General features: G+C 45.1%; 6 protein-coding genes across 6 annotated transcripts; 1 reads left to right on the top strand and 5 right to left on the bottom strand.

Annotated features, from left to right (window-relative positions):
* Nucleotides 1-350: 350 nt before the first annotated feature.
* DFL_009235 (uncharacterized protein) lies at nt 351-1269 on the top strand (the record flags this gene model as incomplete). The annotated part of the gene is made up of 2 exons (XM_067639090.1): nt 351-767; nt 889-1269. The coding sequence occupies 2 exons, from the start codon at nt 351-353 to the stop codon at nt 1267-1269; spliced, it is 798 nt and encodes a 265-aa protein (XP_067486913.1).
* A 468-nt stretch (nt 1270-1737) lies between these two features.
* Nucleotides 1738-2565, bottom strand: DFL_009234 (uncharacterized protein; the record flags this gene model as incomplete). The annotated part of the gene is made up of 4 exons (XM_067639089.1): nt 1738-1836; nt 1918-2280; nt 2344-2444; nt 2517-2565. The coding sequence occupies 4 exons, from the start codon at nt 2563-2565 to the stop codon at nt 1738-1740; spliced, it is 612 nt and encodes a 203-aa protein (XP_067486912.1).
* A 1705-nt stretch (nt 2566-4270) lies between these two features.
* On the bottom strand, nt 4271-5367 carry DFL_009233 (60S ribosomal protein uL10; the record flags this gene model as incomplete). The annotated part of the gene is made up of 3 exons (XM_067639088.1): nt 4271-5113; nt 5183-5263; nt 5353-5367. 3 exons carry the CDS (start codon nt 5365-5367, stop codon nt 4271-4273), a joined length of 939 nt encoding a protein of 312 aa, XP_067486911.1.
* A 1348-nt stretch (nt 5368-6715) lies between these two features.
* On the bottom strand, nt 6716-8347 carry DFL_009232 (uncharacterized protein; the record flags this gene model as incomplete). Its single annotated transcript, XM_067639087.1, has 3 exons — nt 6716-7371; nt 7522-7762; nt 7847-8347. 3 exons carry the CDS (start codon nt 8345-8347, stop codon nt 6716-6718), a joined length of 1398 nt encoding a protein of 465 aa, XP_067486910.1.
* Nucleotides 8348-11689: 3342 nt separating this feature from the next.
* DFL_009231 (uncharacterized protein) lies at nt 11690-12256 on the bottom strand (the record flags this gene model as incomplete). Its single annotated transcript, XM_067639086.1, has 2 exons — nt 11690-12121; nt 12203-12256. The coding sequence occupies 2 exons, from the start codon at nt 12254-12256 to the stop codon at nt 11690-11692; spliced, it is 486 nt and encodes a 161-aa protein (XP_067486909.1).
* A 1954-nt stretch (nt 12257-14210) lies between these two features.
* Nucleotides 14211-15527, bottom strand: DFL_009230 (uncharacterized protein; the record flags this gene model as incomplete). The annotated part of the gene is made up of 1 exon (XM_067639085.1): nt 14211-15527. The coding sequence occupies one exon, from the start codon at nt 15525-15527 to the stop codon at nt 14211-14213; it is 1317 nt and encodes a 438-aa protein (XP_067486908.1).
* Between the last annotated feature and the right edge of the window lie 1840 nt (nt 15528-17367).

Raw genomic sequence — 17367 nt, 5'->3', positions numbered from 1 at the left:
AGTACGGAAAACGCCCTGCTTAGCGGGATGTGTCAGCTGGACTTGTGAATTTTGTCTAGGCTGAAGCCGAAAAAAACAGTTTGAGGAGAACATTCGAACCAGAAAGGAAGGGCTGAGGGGACGACCAGAAAACTGGGTGGGTTTCAAACTAACGTTAGGGCTGGAGGCGCTTGGGGACCGATATTAATACCCCCTAGGAAGCTGTCAGTTTGTATCTTTTTGATTGTACTCTTTCTTTTGTTCCTCGCCGTTATTGAGGTTAGCATTTCGCGACATCTAACAGGCCTTCTCGGCCATAGACTACCAACATACCCCGACTATATACGCACCAACAGGTCCATAGAGCCAATATGAACAAGTTCTACCAATTAAACCACATCTCCCCCTCTCACCGCCAATCCCGCTACTTCAGCTCCTGGCTCCTTCCTTCCCCAGTCTTCCTCGCCTATCGCGCTCTCCTCTGTCTTTACTCCGTCCTAGTGATCATCATCGCCAATGCCCTTCGCCCCGACAGTGCAGGTTCGCGTTTCAGTTATTTCACATGGCTCACATATTGGGGAATCACCTTTTACCTGCTCGTCAGTCTTGCGCATACGTTTAGTTATTGGAAGTATGGAAAGGCGTGGCTAGAGAGTTGGCCGAAATCGCTTCAGCTTTTGCACGGAGTATTTTATACGACGATTACAGTTTTGCCATGGACTGTGACAGCGGTTTATTGGGCGGTGTTGTTTGATGAGTTTGGAGATGAGTATGATGCTTGGAGTAATGTAAGTTTGTTTTCACTACACATGCACAGTCGAGGAATTTGAATTTCTTCTTTTGCATGCGGAAGAATGTAATATGTAAAGACACAAGTAATGGCTGCTAATGAAAATGTTATCAAATTAGATCTCTGTCCATGCTCTTAACGCTGGTGTTGCTTTCCTTGAAGTTATCATCCCGCGCACGGAGCCAATGCCATGGGCTCACATTCCCTGGCTCATCATTATTCTTGGTGGCTACCTTGGTGTCGCATATATCACAAAATCCACTCAGGGATTCTACACATACTCTTTTCTCGACCCTAATAACAAGGGATCGGGTATAACTGCTGCATATTGCGTCGGAATTTTGGCTGGAACTACGATATTGTTTTGCATTGTGAAGGGACTGGTCTGGTTGAGAGTCTGGGTCACTGAGAAGAAGTTGGGTATGAATGGAAAGTTGAGCGAGAGAGATGTTGGTGGAGAGACCGAAGTTACAGAGGAGGGGTGGAAGCTTAATGTCTAGAATGCTTCTCGATTTTAGGGGGGATGTCTGGCCGGTTCGAGCGATACATTTTTTTCGTCCTAAGCTTTTGTTTAAAGATACCATAGCTATATATACTCATCTGTAATATTTAATGCGACGATTTCACGGTACTATTACTCTGTATGACCCTCGATCAGATACAATTTACCACTCCATAACGTGGCGTGATTTATTATTATTATCGATAATGTACAAAAGACCGCTGAGAAGCATCAGAATCCATAAAAGACCGAGAAGCAAGAAACCGACAAAGAGCGTGTGTGCATAGCAGTTCTTTTACTGCAAGTTACACTTCAACCCACAAAACTTTTCTGAGGATCTTCCTTCCCTAAGTGCCTCTGCTACTGGTGGTTGTTCCTCCTTATGAGTACCATTTTTTGCAGAAGGACCCGCTCCGTTATTAGTAGAGTCGCCGTTAGCCTCAATTTTGTCAGTATCGCTAGCTAGTCAGAAGTTAACCTTGCTGACGGTTTCGTAGAAGGCTTTGCCCTGGATTCTGGCGAGTTCCTTTTCCTTGTCAGAGGGTTGGCGAGCTCCGGTGGCCCCCTGGATAGTTGAAAATAATTAGTTAGCGGATGCCCCTTGGTAGAAAGGGACAAAAGTTAAAAATTCTAGAACAAAACTTACAGCAAAAGTACCACTGCCCCATGGGGAACCACCATGGATCTCAGTCAAGTCAGTCATTTCTGGGAAGGCCTTGGCGTATCCCAATGGAACATAGATCATTCCGTGGTGAGCGAGTGTGCTCATGGCAGCAATGGCAGTGGATTCCTGGCCGCCACCGAGGGTTCCGGTGGAAATGAAAAGACCAACGTATTTGCCGTAGTAGCCTCCGGTCTGCCAGACACCGCCAGTCTTATCGATGAAGGACTTCCACTGAGCAGGGAAGTTACCATAACGAGTGGGGATGCCGAAAAGGAAAGCATCATATTCGAGGAGATCCTTAGGGTCGGAAACGACGCGGTAAGATGGCTTGGGTGGAGCATACATCTACGCCAAATACAAATATAGTTAGGTAGGGTAACCAATACAACTCTAGAGACTTGGTAATACCTTTGTGAGGACTTCCTCCGGGAGAGTCTCTTCCAATTGAAGGATCTCGGTGGAGCCACCAGCGGCCTCGACACCCTTCTTAACCTCCTCGGCAAGTTGGGCTAAACAAATGCATGGAATCAGTTGATTGCCCTTCACTTATTCATATTAAAAAGGTAGGTGACTCCACATACCAATATGCCCGTACATGGAGTAGATGACGATAGCGATCTTTGGAGCCATTGTGTCTGATATTATGTGATATAGGTATCTGTCGGGGTTTTTAACAACAGCAACTGATCCGTTATCCGGGGTATCGAGTAATAGCTTTGGAATGGATATGAAGAATGATAAAACAATGTTTCGGAAAAGAAGAGTTCGAATCCAAACCTCCAGGCGGGGGAAGATACACTCTTTATACTCCGCTTCCAGAGCTAAGCATAGCTTCCCCATTGACTTTTGCTTTTAACCCATGGCCCCGCACAAGCTTCTAGCTCGGCTAGTGGAAGTCAATCATGCCTGTATTTTTTTTTATTTTTATTTCCGTTGGGAAGGTTTTCGGAGTGTAGTCCGCCATCATATCCCCGCTATCAGTTAACAGTAACTCGAAGTGGTGGGGTCGGCCTGGTGTTACGAACGAACCAGCTCCACCCCGGCCTCGTCATGACATATACGATTGCAGGGTTCCTGATTAGCTAACCGCCACCGAAAAGAATGGGCTGAAGACGGACTAGTTTCGGCTGGCCTAAGAACTAAGGGGAGGTGACTAAACCATTTGCTGTGGTATAGTAATCAGTAGTAATCGGTTCCCACCGGCGTAAGAGGTCGGGTGGGATGGGCCGTTTGGGTAGATATTCCGGTGGCATGATGCTGTCTAATCGAATCTCCAGTACCTGACATTATGAAAAGCTCACAAAGCATTGGAAATGTTATAACTACGGGGAACAATTATTTCTTACGGTCGTGGCGCGGACTCAATCAAAATCGTGTCACGTTCGTGCACCGGCCGGTAGATTTCTATCGGATTGGACTAGCGACATCCAATGGATGCACTGGATGTTTAATTTGACTCCTGTATGCAAACAATTCCCGGATACGGTAGTCCCGATGCGGAGACGCTATTTCGAACGAATGGAATGTTGGATCTCTATCACCATCTCGCCAGCTACCCTGGTCCGGTTAGGTGAGCACCCTGGTCCGTTTGTCAGCCGCCGGTAAGCAGAGTTACCAAGCGTTATTAATTGGCACACGGAAAGTCAAATATTATGACGAGGGTAAGAGAACTTTTGGTGCTTGGGTGGGTATGACAAAACGCTGACTATGCAGGACAAGTTTGCAGGATCATGGTAAAGAAATGTTTGAATGTCATTTTGTTAGAGGGCAACGAGTCAGTTGAATCCTATATTCGCATTCTTGGATCGCAATCGCGGATGTCGGCTAGGGCTATATTCGCGAAGTCGTTATTCGAACAAGTCTAGAAAATATTTAAATCTTAGATGCTGTCGGAGTCCCTGGGACTAAAAATGAGGCTCAAGGTAGTAACGTTATAACCCCTCAGAAACTATAGGCTAAAGTGTACTATACGACTATGCATATAGAGCACATAAGAGAGGTGTGCAAATATGTGCAGGTCGTTGACTAACTTGAGCGTATCGGAGCTCAGTTAGCAAAAGCGAATGGTGGCTGTCGACTGACTACTAACAATGTGACAGCTGCATTACTACTAGTTCCAATGCCTAATATTAATGCGGAAAAGCATCGAGTTTCATTCATGAATTCCTTTTATTCATTTCATTATCATACGGTTGCCCATAATCCCCATTTTCATAAATACAATGGGAAAACAAATCCACACAGAATCGTTAACCTATATAGACATTGAAAATGAAAAAATAGAACAATAAGAAAATTCATGAAGCAATTATTGAGAGGTAAGCGACAGGTCCGTTTAGTCGAAGAGACCGAAACCCATGTCCTCATCAGAGGCCTCCTCGTCCTCTTCCTTCTCAGCCTCCTTTGGAGCAGCTTCAGTGGTCTTGGATTCCTCAACAACTGGGGCGGCGGAGGCATAGGCATCGGGGTTGGCAATTCTATCCTTGAGCTCCTTGATCTCATCCCACTCGTACTCGGTCTCAATGGCAACAGCAAGAACGTTCTTGTAGCTGTTGACGAGAGAGTGCATGACGGAGACGAGAGTTGGGTAGTTGGCAGCGAGAGAGATGCAAGAGATGGTCTTGACGGCAGTCAAGAATCTGTCGATCAAATCCTTCTCGTCGACGTCGAGAACGCTTGGGGCGAACACTTGACCCTGGTCGTAGATCTGCGAAACACCCATACCGTAGGTGAAGGGAGAGATGTTGAGCAAGTTGAGCAACGAGGCCTCGGAAGCTCCGACCTTGGTGCCAGCTTCGACGAGCTTGAGATCGCTGGTAATTTCAATGGTACCACGAGCAATCTTGGTTGGAATACCAAGAGCCTGGAAAAAGGAGGTCTTGCCGGGTTCCATACCAGTGTTTCCAGCTGGGACCCAGACATCGACAGGGGCAACGGCACCAGCACGAGCTGGGGCAGCGACACGGTTGGAGAGAATCTTGTCACGGGTCTCCTTCAATTCGGAGTTGGTGAAGACGAAACCAACGTTGCCCTTGACGTATGGCAAGAGACGTTCGTACTCTGGGTTGTCACCGATAAGGGTACGGATGACACGGCGAACCATGGTGTTCTTGCCCATCAAGACGACACCCTCACCACGGAGGGCGACACGGATCTCGTGCATCTGCTGGGAGGAGACCTATTCATCCGATTAGTGCCCCGCTTCTCTCCCTAGTATTTAAGGTTCCTGGGGTCGGGTAATACGTACATTGTCGACGGTGACGATGAAGATGGACTTGTAGTTCTCAAGGAGGCCCTTGAGCTTCTCGAAGTAAATTGCTTTGTTGGCCTATAACCCTCATCCCATCAGCATTCCCATCCTCCGAGGTCCGGTCTCAAAGCCGTAAAAAAATTCGCAGAGTCGTTAAAGTTAATCACCTTGGAAACCCCCATTGCTTCTTATAGATGAAGTAAGGCTATTTAAGGTCGTGAAGGCGATTGTCGTCGTTGGCGGTATGAAGCCGATAATTTTTGATGATTGATGATATCGAGATGTGAAAATCGAAGCTGCGAAACGCATATTTTCTTCAACTATTTGCTACCCACCAAATCCGGTAAGCGAGGGCATTTGCCCTGACAAACGCCAAGACTACGCCACAGTGTTGTTCACCGCCACACAAAATGTCGATCTTCAAAATTCAACTTCCAACGTCAGGCAACACATATTCATTGCTCGAATCGAGCTTCACAAATTTATCAGGGATTAGACAATCAAAATAGTTCTGGTAATCAACAAAACTGAAATATAGCAATTTAATTTAATACTCTATCAAAAGTCCAATAGTTCTTGATTAATCCCTTTGTTTTATTGTTAAAATACGCATATCAACTGAGCTAGGTCAAACTTCACAGAAAACCATTAGAATTTGAGACCGACGACTTCGATTCCAATTTTCGACTGATATCTTTCATCTACGGCCATATGAAGAGGTCAATAGGGTATCCCGTCCGCTCTGCCTTACTCAAGCCTCTTACTGGTAGCTCAGTAGTACAGTGGGTGACCATGCGCGAATCGCAACTGCCGTAGGTTCTTCTTCCTTTTTTTTTTTTTTGTTGACTTCTTGTCACATTTTTATCAATCTAGGGAAAGTCTTCCTCGGGTCGCTAAAATAGCCTCGAAATAAACGCTAAGATTTCTCTCAGTCCTTCATTCTAGCTTAGAACCGAGTGATTTTCTTTTTCTTGTAAGATTCACATTCAACCATTCACACTTCATATAGCCTTTTCAATCTGGTACTTTCATCTACGACCATTGGATCTGGATTACAAGGCATCCCGTCTGCTCTGCCCTATTTAAGCCCGATACCGGGCGCTCAGTACTACGGTCGGTGACGACGTGGGAATCGCGCCTGTTGTAGATACATCTTTTGCAAAAAAAATTTTGTTGTTGCATTTTTTTGCGTTAGGTGAGCCTACCATTTTGTTCTCGTTCTTTTTTTTTCGACTTTGGGTAGAAATTTTGAACGATTCTACATGCGATATAGCATTGTTAAGAATCTCATTCTCACAATACAACACCTGTGCCAGTAATCTAGTAGTAGCGCTGCTTGTATAATTTTTCGATAAATATTCCACTTGTCTCATTTTAAACTTGATAACGTTTCATTTATTCGTTTTACCATGATTCCATAGCTTCAGAACATGTATACATAACAACAATACATATTGATCAATTCCCGCCACTGACTTGAGAGTGAGCATTGTGGCCTTGCAGCCGAGAGTTCGTGAAATTCAAGGAGCTTTAAGCGCGACGGAACCTAAGCTTCTTGAAATAGCTAATATCTTCCTCATCATCTTCCATTTCAGTGTCCTTGGTCTTATTGGCTTCTTCGAGCAACTCCTTAGAATCATTGCTAATCTTCTCTTCCTTGAGTTTCTCGCGTTCCTCGTCGCTAATATCTTCTCCGCCGATAGCAGCTTCGACCTCCTCGTCGGTAGGCGTCTGGTCGGGGTCTCCACCCTTGCCAATGATTTTGTTGCTGTCATCTTCGGGTTCGTCCTCAACATCGCCATCTTCATCGCCACCCTTTTCGGTGACCTCGTCCTCAAATACTTCCTCTTCGACGACAGTAGTGGTAACGGTCTTGGCTGTTGGCACATTGACAGACTCAGTGACGGTAACGACGTCACCCTTTTTGACTGTAGATGGGGTCCTGACGCCGCCCTTGATAACATAAATAACGGTCTTCGCTGCGGTGACAGTGATAACCCTAATCTTAGGAGGAGGGGGCTTGGCGGTGACTTTGATTGGAACTTTGATGACTTTGGCAACAGTGGCCCTAACCGTTTTCTGGGAAACCACGACCTTCTTGGTGACAGACTTGGTGATCGGAACCTTCGTTATCACCTTCTTTGTGCCAACCGTCTTAGTGACAAACTTAACGGTAGTCTGATTTGCTGGACGGGAACACATCCACCGAAAGGCCCGTTTTTATCACAATATAGTTAGAAAATTACCACAGTATCAATGACGAGAAAGATAGTCGAGTCTTAAGTCTTACGCAACCTTGTTCTCACATCATATTAAACAAACATCCGTGATTCTACCATTGGCTCCGAACTTCCCCTGGCAGTTCAAGCCGGGTGGCAACTGAACTTGGAAAGCATGAACCTTACCGACTGTCCACAAATTTGTACTAGTCTTTGGATCACCAGGACAATTCTTTCCAACATGTTTGCCGTTCACCCTACAGCCCACCACTTCGAGATTTCTAGTCCAAGTATTCCCATTTCCCTTGAAGTCGATCTTACAATAGAATGGACCGGCACCATCAAGATTGACTTGGTACTAAGTATACCCGATTTAGCCATAGTGGCGCTTGCGTTTTAGCATACTTCAAAACAATACTGATTGGAGATAGTTTATACGTACTGAGAGAATGGTGAGTGTTTTCCCGGCGGCGACTTTCGGGATACCGGTCCTGAGGTTCTTTCCCCCGGTAGCAAGGCAGTTTCTTGTGATCTTTTTAGTTTCCGACAAAACCATATAGTCAACGTGTTTCTTCACGGCAATATGTGCGCTAGCTGGGCTGATTTGATTGAACAACCAGTTCCCTTTCTGTTTCCAGAGGATCTTGTTGTTGGCAGAATACCAGTTGGCGACACTCTGAGCCGTACAACCGCAGCCATTTGGTCTATATGATTTATTCTCCCAAGTATGGACCACCCGTTGGTCGAAAACCGCTACGTCGCGCTGATGAGGGACGAGATAGGTACCCTTTCGTGGAGTAAAAGGTCCAAATCCGAGGCCGTAGCCGTGGATCCCTAGTCTAGTGCTTCCCCAAGCATCGACGAACACACAGTAGCCAGACGCAAGATCTGTGAGGCCCACAAGGACAACTGTAGCGGCTGTGAAAAGAGTGGAAAAATGCATTTCGAAAGAGTGTCTCGGATTTTACCCGGAAAATTTTAATGAGTGAAGACAGATATCTAAATGAGGGAAGTATAGCGTTAATATGCTCAAGGAGTGGCTGAAGGAATGATTAAACAAACAGATGGGCTCTGATTTGTGCGACCGAGGGGGCTGCAGCGCTAGTGGCGAGTAGAAAAGGGTGTTTGATCTAGTAGCCATGAGGTCTTTATATACACGTTTGTCGATAGAGTCTCTACTTGCAATATTAGCGCCATGTCGTACCACAAGGCATTTTCGTTTTCGGGTTTAGATGATAGAGCAATGATTAATCGCTTCGGATTGACAGTCAGGTTTGAAGCGCCATCCTAGTTCGTCAATTAACGTGCTGAAATCAGGTTATCCACGTTATCAGTAGACGGAATCAGAGCGAATACTGTCACGCGTATACAGTCCCCGTCAGGATGTAGGCCATGCATGCATGTGTCCAATTCAAAATACCAATAACGCTGTTCAGATATGGGTACTTCAATGTGGGGAAACTTGCGATCCTCGGATAGCCCACTAATCCTTTTTGCGTTGGCGATGTGATAAATACCGTTATATTGTGATGGGCTTGGGGAGCCCACCAGCTTAGAGACTTAAATTTGATCGCGCGGTGTGCCAGGTTCTAGTTTCGGGATGTGTCAGACTCAGCAGCTGCGCGGTATCGTCACCGTATCCGGCCCCGGGCTAGTTCAGAGATATCCAGATAACATATATAAATTCATTGACAAAATTAAAAAAAACATTGACCTAGGCGAGAAAAATATACCCCATTAATATATACAGTTATGGGATCTGTATTATAGTATACAATATCAATCTACTACAGATTTTAGGATACTGATATACCCGAGTAAGAAACGAAACAACCAATCCAGATTAGGCCACCCTGGAACTAGATTCGCTTGTTAACTCCTGGAATTGTTCTGGCGTGCAGGTTGGACTACCAAACCAGCGTCTTAAGAATCTATTTATTATTGGCGGAAATATTGAAATAAATGTTCAATCTCGGCATTACTGTTCAGATATGTTATCTCGTACTCAGGACCTCTATATACTGGACATCTCGAGCTGGACGACAGGAAATCGTTCATGCCTGCCACGATTCTCCACACTGCGTCATGTTGGTCTACCAAGACGCATCACTTGCTCCATCCTCTGTCTGAAGAATATTATGTGTACGTATACGTGAATGTAAATTAATCGAGTTTTGTTGAATATCCACGCATAAGATTGCCTTCTGTATTTACGCCGGCTTTGAGATCTCGAGATCGAAGTTTCTTATGCGATACAAAAGAAAAAAAACATCTGCAATCCATCAGAACTCTATTTCAAAAATACATCTACGAACATGCGTTGGTAATTGGTGCAATATGCAAAACTCCGGATGCAGGGCTTGTTGGGGTTCGTTCACTATCTTAGCGTCTTCTCGCCAAGCCTTCTAGCTTCTGTAACCATAGCCAGAACCAAGGGGTCAGCCAGATGGCCAAAACTCGGCCCAAGGCTCCTGAACCGTCGTAAGGCATTATCCAAACGTGCTGATAATAATATCCACCCAGTTGGCTTCCCCGGTTCGTCATTTCATACCACAAGCAGATATCATATTCGAGAAAGGGTCCACCAAACCCTTAAATTGGCATGCCAAGATATATCATGGTACAAGGCCGCGGAGTCTAGAACAATCTCGCCTCCATTTTCAACGGTGCGACGATCTAAGTTAACTTAAGCTTTATAATAATGCTGACGATATTGGCAGATTAGGAATCTATAGGAGGTCTATAACACGATACAGGTTATAGACGAAACCATCTTGCAGTGTTAAAACTATATTGTTCGGGACAACAGCCCTTGGCCACTAAAGGAAAGCCAGCTTGGCAACTAGATCGGCCTGGATTCCGTTAACCGAGAGTCAACACTATGCATATGCACCTCGTGCCAGCTGAAGGCTCGACTGGCTGTCATAACCCTTGTATACAACTGAATTTCTCTGAGAAATATCTATTTGGTGGTTTCCAAATTCCTTTGACTAGATCAAATTCCGATTTTCAAGGTTTTCTTTTTCTCTCTCAAATTTTCTTCGTTTTCGTTTCCCCCCCCCTCGCCCCAAATTCCTTCCTCAATATCTCGTAGCAAGGCGGCATATTTTGTTCCACCGAGGCCGTACCTTCACAGTCCTAAACCCCGACTTACTTTAGAATTCTGCAAATTCCAGGGCCGTTCAACAGAATCGATATCGTGTATCTATGGATATCTAAATCGAGATTGACAAGGGTCTCGAGGTGGGCCCGATCTCCGTCGAGGCTCTTGGGGTTTCCTTCACGTTCGTTTATTCAAACGATATTTTTCACGGGAAATGATGCGGGAAGTGCGCGTTTTCGTGGAAATTCATCGCGGAGCATTTATCGATCAAACAAAATCGAAATCAACTGCTGCACTTCTGAATACCCCAAATCCGCCGCCTCCGTTTCGGACCATAAACTTCTCTTTCACCATTTTTTCTAATATATTTCCTTGCAACCCACGAGCCTTGTTTTGCACCTGAATCTTGATCACAAAGACATTAAGTAAACGGGTTCGCACAGAATAGGTCCACCACTTCAAGGCTTCTATATGGCTTTTCGACGCATGCGCCTTGCATTCGCCCGACGAAATGGGTGGTGCCGCATATCCGCTACACATATACTTTTTGATACAAAAATACATCTACCACGGAATCTCTACTATTGAAGACTAAGCCTTCCACTCTAGTCCTTCGCCCTATTTGTCGCCTGAGAACAAGACTACGACCGTATTATTGGGGAACCAGTTTGTATTTGTCGATGCTAGGATGGGGATTCTAGTCTCGTTACTAGAATGTTGAGAGATTCGTAATTGTAATTCCGCCCATTGATTTATCCTATGCCGGTACCGCAGGTTCGGCGCCTCGAAAAACATCAATGCCTAAGTACTTATATTTATACTCAAGCGAGCACTTGTCCGTCTCGTATCATTTGATGAGCTAGATCGTCGAAAGATGCAACCGGTGGCTAATATACCTTATACGTAATACCATAAGCTGGTTGGCCAAGCCGAAATCAAGACGACGTAACTGAAAAAGATTAAAAAAAGACTAGAAAACCTTAGATATTAAGGAGGCCCAGCTTTAGTAAGGCCGAGGCGCTAAGTTGAGAATACTCTCGAGAATTGAAATAGTCGCTAACAAAGACGTTCCACTTCAATTGTATAGTGGTTCATACGATCGATGAATCCTAGTGTATCCACCAAAAGCAATTAACATACAACGAGACTGGAAAGGCCACCTTCTTTCTAGAAGCTAGGCCTTTACTCCATTAGTCTATCTTCCAATTCTCCTCTTCTTCCTTCCGCTTGTTGGACTTGTGCGTTCTGTCGATTCTTCGTTTTCCACTTCGCCCTCCCGGTCTCTTTTCTTGAGCCTTTCAAGTGACGTAGTTCACCCTCAACTACAGCTCTTTCAGCCGCCCCGGAGAACAAGCGTGAATGCTCTAGGTCGACGAATCGGATACCTTTCTCAGAGTAGGCGATGTTCTCCAGTCTAACACCACCGTGTAATAGTCCCGCGTTATGGACTGCCCTAAGCGCCCCTTTGGCCTCTATCCAGAACTGATGCGGGAGCTCTGTAATTTCGTTGGAATTCGGCCCACAGCCTTCTAACACTAGAATATTTAACATATTTTGTGCCTCGCCAGCGGCGTAGAGGAACGCGATTTGCTTCCCTTGGAGTTCTTGCAGCTGCTGATACCTGGAAATGATTATCGTCAGAACAAAAAATGCCAAATTTATTTTCGCACTTTTGGAAGAATAATTAGAGCTTACCCCGAAGTTTCTGTTTGTGTGCCCTTTGAGGGTTTCCAGGCGTCGTGAGATCATAGATTTTTTCTGGTATACGCGTCATTGGTCTTGTGTCTGATTTCGCCTTTGACCACAGTCGCATATTTCTTGCTCACTCGCTCTCCTAGACGAAGCTGGATATCCTTCCAGACCGACACTCGCGACTCCCACTGAATAGGCCGTCGAAATCCAACCCCTCGTCGAGATATAGGATATGAGCTCCACGAGGCCCTTCATCAATCGGCGAAAAATAAAAGAACCCAGTCTAACAAACCATATGGCAAATGCAAATCAAGGCAATAACAAGACTCCTAATACCCTTATCAGAGAAATAGAATGCAGAGGACACCTTTAAACCTTCGCTCCCGTTTCTCTGAAACAGAAACAGCTTTCCGTATGTACAAAGAACACCGAATTCTAAGTTATTAAAAGTCATGTATCCGTACAATTGTGATACAGCTTTCACCGGTTTGCTATTTCAGTATGTTTCATAGTCAGTTGTTGATACTGTCTCGTTGAAGGATTTTGCTAAATCGTTAGGCGCATCGAGCGCCTAGGGGGTCTTGTATTCGATGACGAGGCGGGGAATGTTGGTTTTATCCGATCTGCTGCCTACAATGAAGAGTCTATTGTCACCAATATTATAAGTAGACCGATGACTGCTCCATGCCGCCTTAATTCTAAAGAGATGCCTGAGAAGGATTCTCACTGGCTTTTCATAGGCAAGTGGAGCGTTCTCAACAACCTGCTTTTCGTCGCAAGCACCGTCATCGACCTCCTCTAGCGTCTCGAGCAGGCCATCCAAGATCTTTCCTAGTCGGGGAAACTACTCAATATCGTTAGAAATTTAGGTGGCCTCTAATGTTGGGAGCTCTCACTCAGGTTGGTGATAGGTCTCCCGAGGGTAGCAACAGAACCTTGCCTCTTGGGAAATTAGTGGCGCCAGTAGGTTTTCAATTTCTCCGCGCAGCTAAACCGCCCTCGGGAAGACGAGGGTACCTTGGAATTGTTGTGTGAGTCGATGACACTAGTTTTGGAACGCTTTGGACTGGTGGAGCGATCGCCTCGAGAAAGTCGGAAAGGTTCATTATGTTGAAGGGTAACGAAGAGTCTGAGCCAGGATTTGGTATTAGCAAAGCTATTAAAGGTAGTAGCGAATGAGCTATAAATGCAAAGGGGTTGATTGATGAAACGATGAGATAGAAATTTTGAAAGGGAATGCAAAGGTTATGATTAGAGTCGTTTATACCGGTTAGGAAGAAACTGTGAGGATCAAGATATCTATAGTATTGGGAACAGCTATAACTCACCGACAGGCTAATATGGAGAATGGCCGAGGAGGACCGTGGCCAGTTTCTCAATGATAGGGACGATGGGGATACGCGTAAAGCGATGACTTTTGCAGATGCTCGAAGCTAAGCACCTAGAGCTACCGGGCGTGTGTATGCGTTGTATGTAGTTAGCTTATTAGCCTGAGCTTGAGAGTACTGTTCAAAAGGACTGGATATGTATCAGTTTCTGGGAGGCCTTGGGCCCACCGGCGTTGATGCTGATGCTAATGGCGATATCGATGTCGGTCGATGTTAGTGCGAATGTTATTCAGTTGACAGAGCTCATGAAGTTCAAATACGTTCCAGCCGGTGAGAATGTGTTTGACCTTGAGCTGTGTTGTAAAAAGTGCGTTGCACCATTTGGACTAACTGAAGACGGTCAGGGCTTCACCGCTGCCACGTGACCGCAACACAACATGACGTTCTTTCCCTCATCCTGTATCGTGTCTATTTAAGGACTACCTATTTTCGTGTAGACTAGCATCCATCCAAATTTATCGTTCACTTCTCCAATTCTTGATTCCCAATAAGGAAATTCTCTATTACAATAACTTCAGAAAACAATCACGAAGCCATTAGGTTCCTACAACTACCTGGGTACCTAAGTGCTGACTTACATCCAATACATATACACATGCCAATGTAGAAAATCAGAAATTACATTATCGGTACGGCGCCCAATCCGTCCTTCTCTCCAGGATGAACGACTCAATCGGGACACCTCGAAGGTTCCCTTTCTCATCTAACAACTTCGGCTCAAAGCTCACGCTCCTCCATCCCTTTATAAACTTTCTCCAATAACAAGTTTCAGCAGCTGGTGTTAAATACCTGTCCCGAAATATTTTCACGGAGTTATCCGCGATCCTCTTCGCCTTGTCTTCATCCCATCTTAGTTCTTCCACCACATCTTCAAGATCTGAAAAATCTCTTTTACACTCTACATAATTCTGGTTTGGACCATCTGGCACTAACAGGGAATGATAGTGCTGTATCCAATCCAGTTTGTGCGCTATCACCACCGATCGGCATTGTTGTAAGTATTTTAAGCGTCCGGAGTATGAGTGGCCTTCCGTGTGGGCTACAAAGCGGTAGTGACAGTGATCTGACATACTTAGCAAGTTCTTCTCCTTACTTTCGGCGCTCTGCCAATCGAGAGCTTTAATGTCCGCCCACGTGGCACCCTTGGTCTGGTTAAGAAGTGCCAGACGAACGGGGAGCTTAAGAGTGGCGCCTCTCCAGACAATCTTTGGAATCTTCTTCTCCCAGGGGATGGCTTCATCGGCGAGACGGGCTTTGAGGCGGACTTCATTATAAGAACCGACTTTTGGTTCCGGCCAGGACCAGTATCCAAAGTCCGGCATAAGCCAGTTGACAGTCTCGTTGGAACGACGCGCGTAGGTCCACGTGGCAGCGGGTTGTTCGAAATCGATATAATCCGCAGTATTAAAGGTGAATTCGATATTTGGAAGAGGTTCAGGAGATGTCACAATCGCACGGTGCATAGCCATGAGAGTTGCAAACCCACGGGAGAAGTTTGGTTCGGATAATCTCATGACATACAACTCCTGGTTATATATTATCCCCCTGAAATACCCATACGTTGAATTCTTAACCGACTCTAGTTCATCCAGCGTGATGGGTCTCGACCTGCGATCCTCCACCGCCCGTTCAATCTCAACGTAAAGTCCCGGGAATGAAGCTTCGCATTGTTGCTCGGTCATAATAAAATTGCGTTCGTCGTGTGGTGAAAACGGCGCCACTGTATCGTTCACCGGGGGCTCGATTTGGGTGTCGCGTAGAAGGGCATCGACGACAGTGTTATCGACATGATTCGGCTTCGGCGCGGGGTATGTAAGATCTTTGAAGCGATCAACGACATGGAATTTGACGAGCCGTGGGTCATAGACCGTGAGAGCGACGAAGGAGGTTGTGAAGATCGCCAGGATGGCAAAGAGGAAAGGCTTGGCGTTTCTGCCCATGTGGGCATCCGATTTTCGGTGCGGGTATATATGACGCTGAAAAAATATCGGGAAAAAAATATATCCCGGCTTCAATTGTAAGTCGACTGCAAGCCGTATCATAAAGGAACTGAAGTCCGGCCAATAAGGAGGGATGTCGAATTAGAGTACGCAATCCTCATCTCGAAACATGGGAACGTAACATTGGTAAATGTTGGATGTTCGATGTTGGTGGTACAGCCAGCCTGCAGATATTAACCTTTCGCATGGGAACAGGTCGTTAGTTGGTTCGATTGGCCAAGTTCGGCTGTAACTACTCTCCAAACCCTGTCGTGACGCCTTCGACCAAGCACATGTATCTCCCTGTACTCATCCGGTAGTTGCGTTCAACAATTTTTGCAGAAGGCTCCGGCGAAAGTCTTGATTCGCCCTTTTTTTTTTTTTGCAGAGAAAAAAGCCTGTCCATAAGTACTACAAGTAACATCCACATTTGCAGGCTTTTTAATGATGATAGTCAATATAAATACCACTTTTTATGGAAGGATATTCGGACTGTCTATCTAGAGGTTGACATGGGCTGGTCTGGGCTAAGCCCATGACTTGTGTTATGGGCTGCTCGGCTTGTTTTCAGCCCATTTTTGAGCCTCTTTCAAAAGCTTAACCTTTTTGGAGCCCAAATAAATAGTTTGAAAATGGGCTCTGAAAATAGGTTTGAAATGAATAGTTTTTCTATTTCAGGAATTATCGCCGTATATTCTGTCCTACTCCAACTGAAGCCGATTCATTTTACTAGCTTCTAGTGGCTAACTCATTGATAGAATTTTCCTGTCGTTTCTGTTCTTCCTCATATACTCTCAAACTCATGATTGCTACATTACATTAATATCGACGATTAACATTCGAGAATTTAGGTTCCTTACTCCATATATAGACTAACTTACAACATATTGTTGAAGGAAGTAAACTGCATCTACGTGGTGTTATCACATCTTTAGCGATATTAAAGACCCTTTCGACATCAACAGAAGTAATCGAGACGGCGAAGATATCTTTGGTCATCTCAGATAGAATGGGGTATTTAGACGAGTTCCTTTTCTATTATTCCAATGGTGGCTCTTTTATCTAAATTGTCCGTTAGTGGTTTGCGGTTTGTATATTGGGCCGAGTCTTCTTCGAAACAATACAAGCGTTAAAATTATGAAAGTGTAGGGAAGATTGAAGTAGGAGTGATGGTTTCCTTATTTATATGTTGATGGTCTCCTATTTATATACATTTAGTCGGTCATGGGTGCCGTCTAGTTCAGGTCCTCTTGAGGTTGCCTATGAGCGTGCCTATTGTTTGTGGGGTCTGATGGACCTTGCGAGGCGTCTCTGACTAGTGGCTTGGCACTCGCTTAGCGGCGTGCCCTTGTCAGAAGTATGGTCACATGATGGTATTATTAGTGTTGTTGTTGCATCGCGCCATCACATGTAATCAAGAAGAATAATCTGTAGATGGTATGGAAGCAAAGCGCCCCAATAAGGGTATGGAAGGAAAGCGCAGCGCCCTAATAAAGGTATGGAAGTGAAGCTCTAAATAAAGCTTCACTGATGTAATATAAATAAAAAGCATTAGGCCACGATATAACTAAGGAAATCCATCCCACTTACATATCACCGTCCCATATACGTAAAATCCATAGATCATCAAACCAATATAATCAACAAAATACGCAAAATTCTGACAACTTTTTCCACCATTCACTGCCCCTCTCCAGATTTTACTACATGTGGGCCCTTCAAACCAGTCTTAAGTATTAGGTGGAGCAAGAAACGTTCGAAACATCGATCACTGAGTCTTCCGTGACGTCGACCTTGATCG

This window comes from Arthrobotrys flagrans (assembly GCF_004000055.1).
Source record: "Arthrobotrys flagrans strain CBS H-5679 chromosome Unknown unitig_1, whole genome shotgun sequence".
NCBI classification, from domain to species: Eukaryota; Fungi; Ascomycota; class Orbiliomycetes; order Orbiliales; family Orbiliaceae; genus Arthrobotrys; species Arthrobotrys flagrans.
Note: the sequence above shows the minus strand (reverse complement) of the source record. Positions and strands in the feature narration are given on the sequence as shown.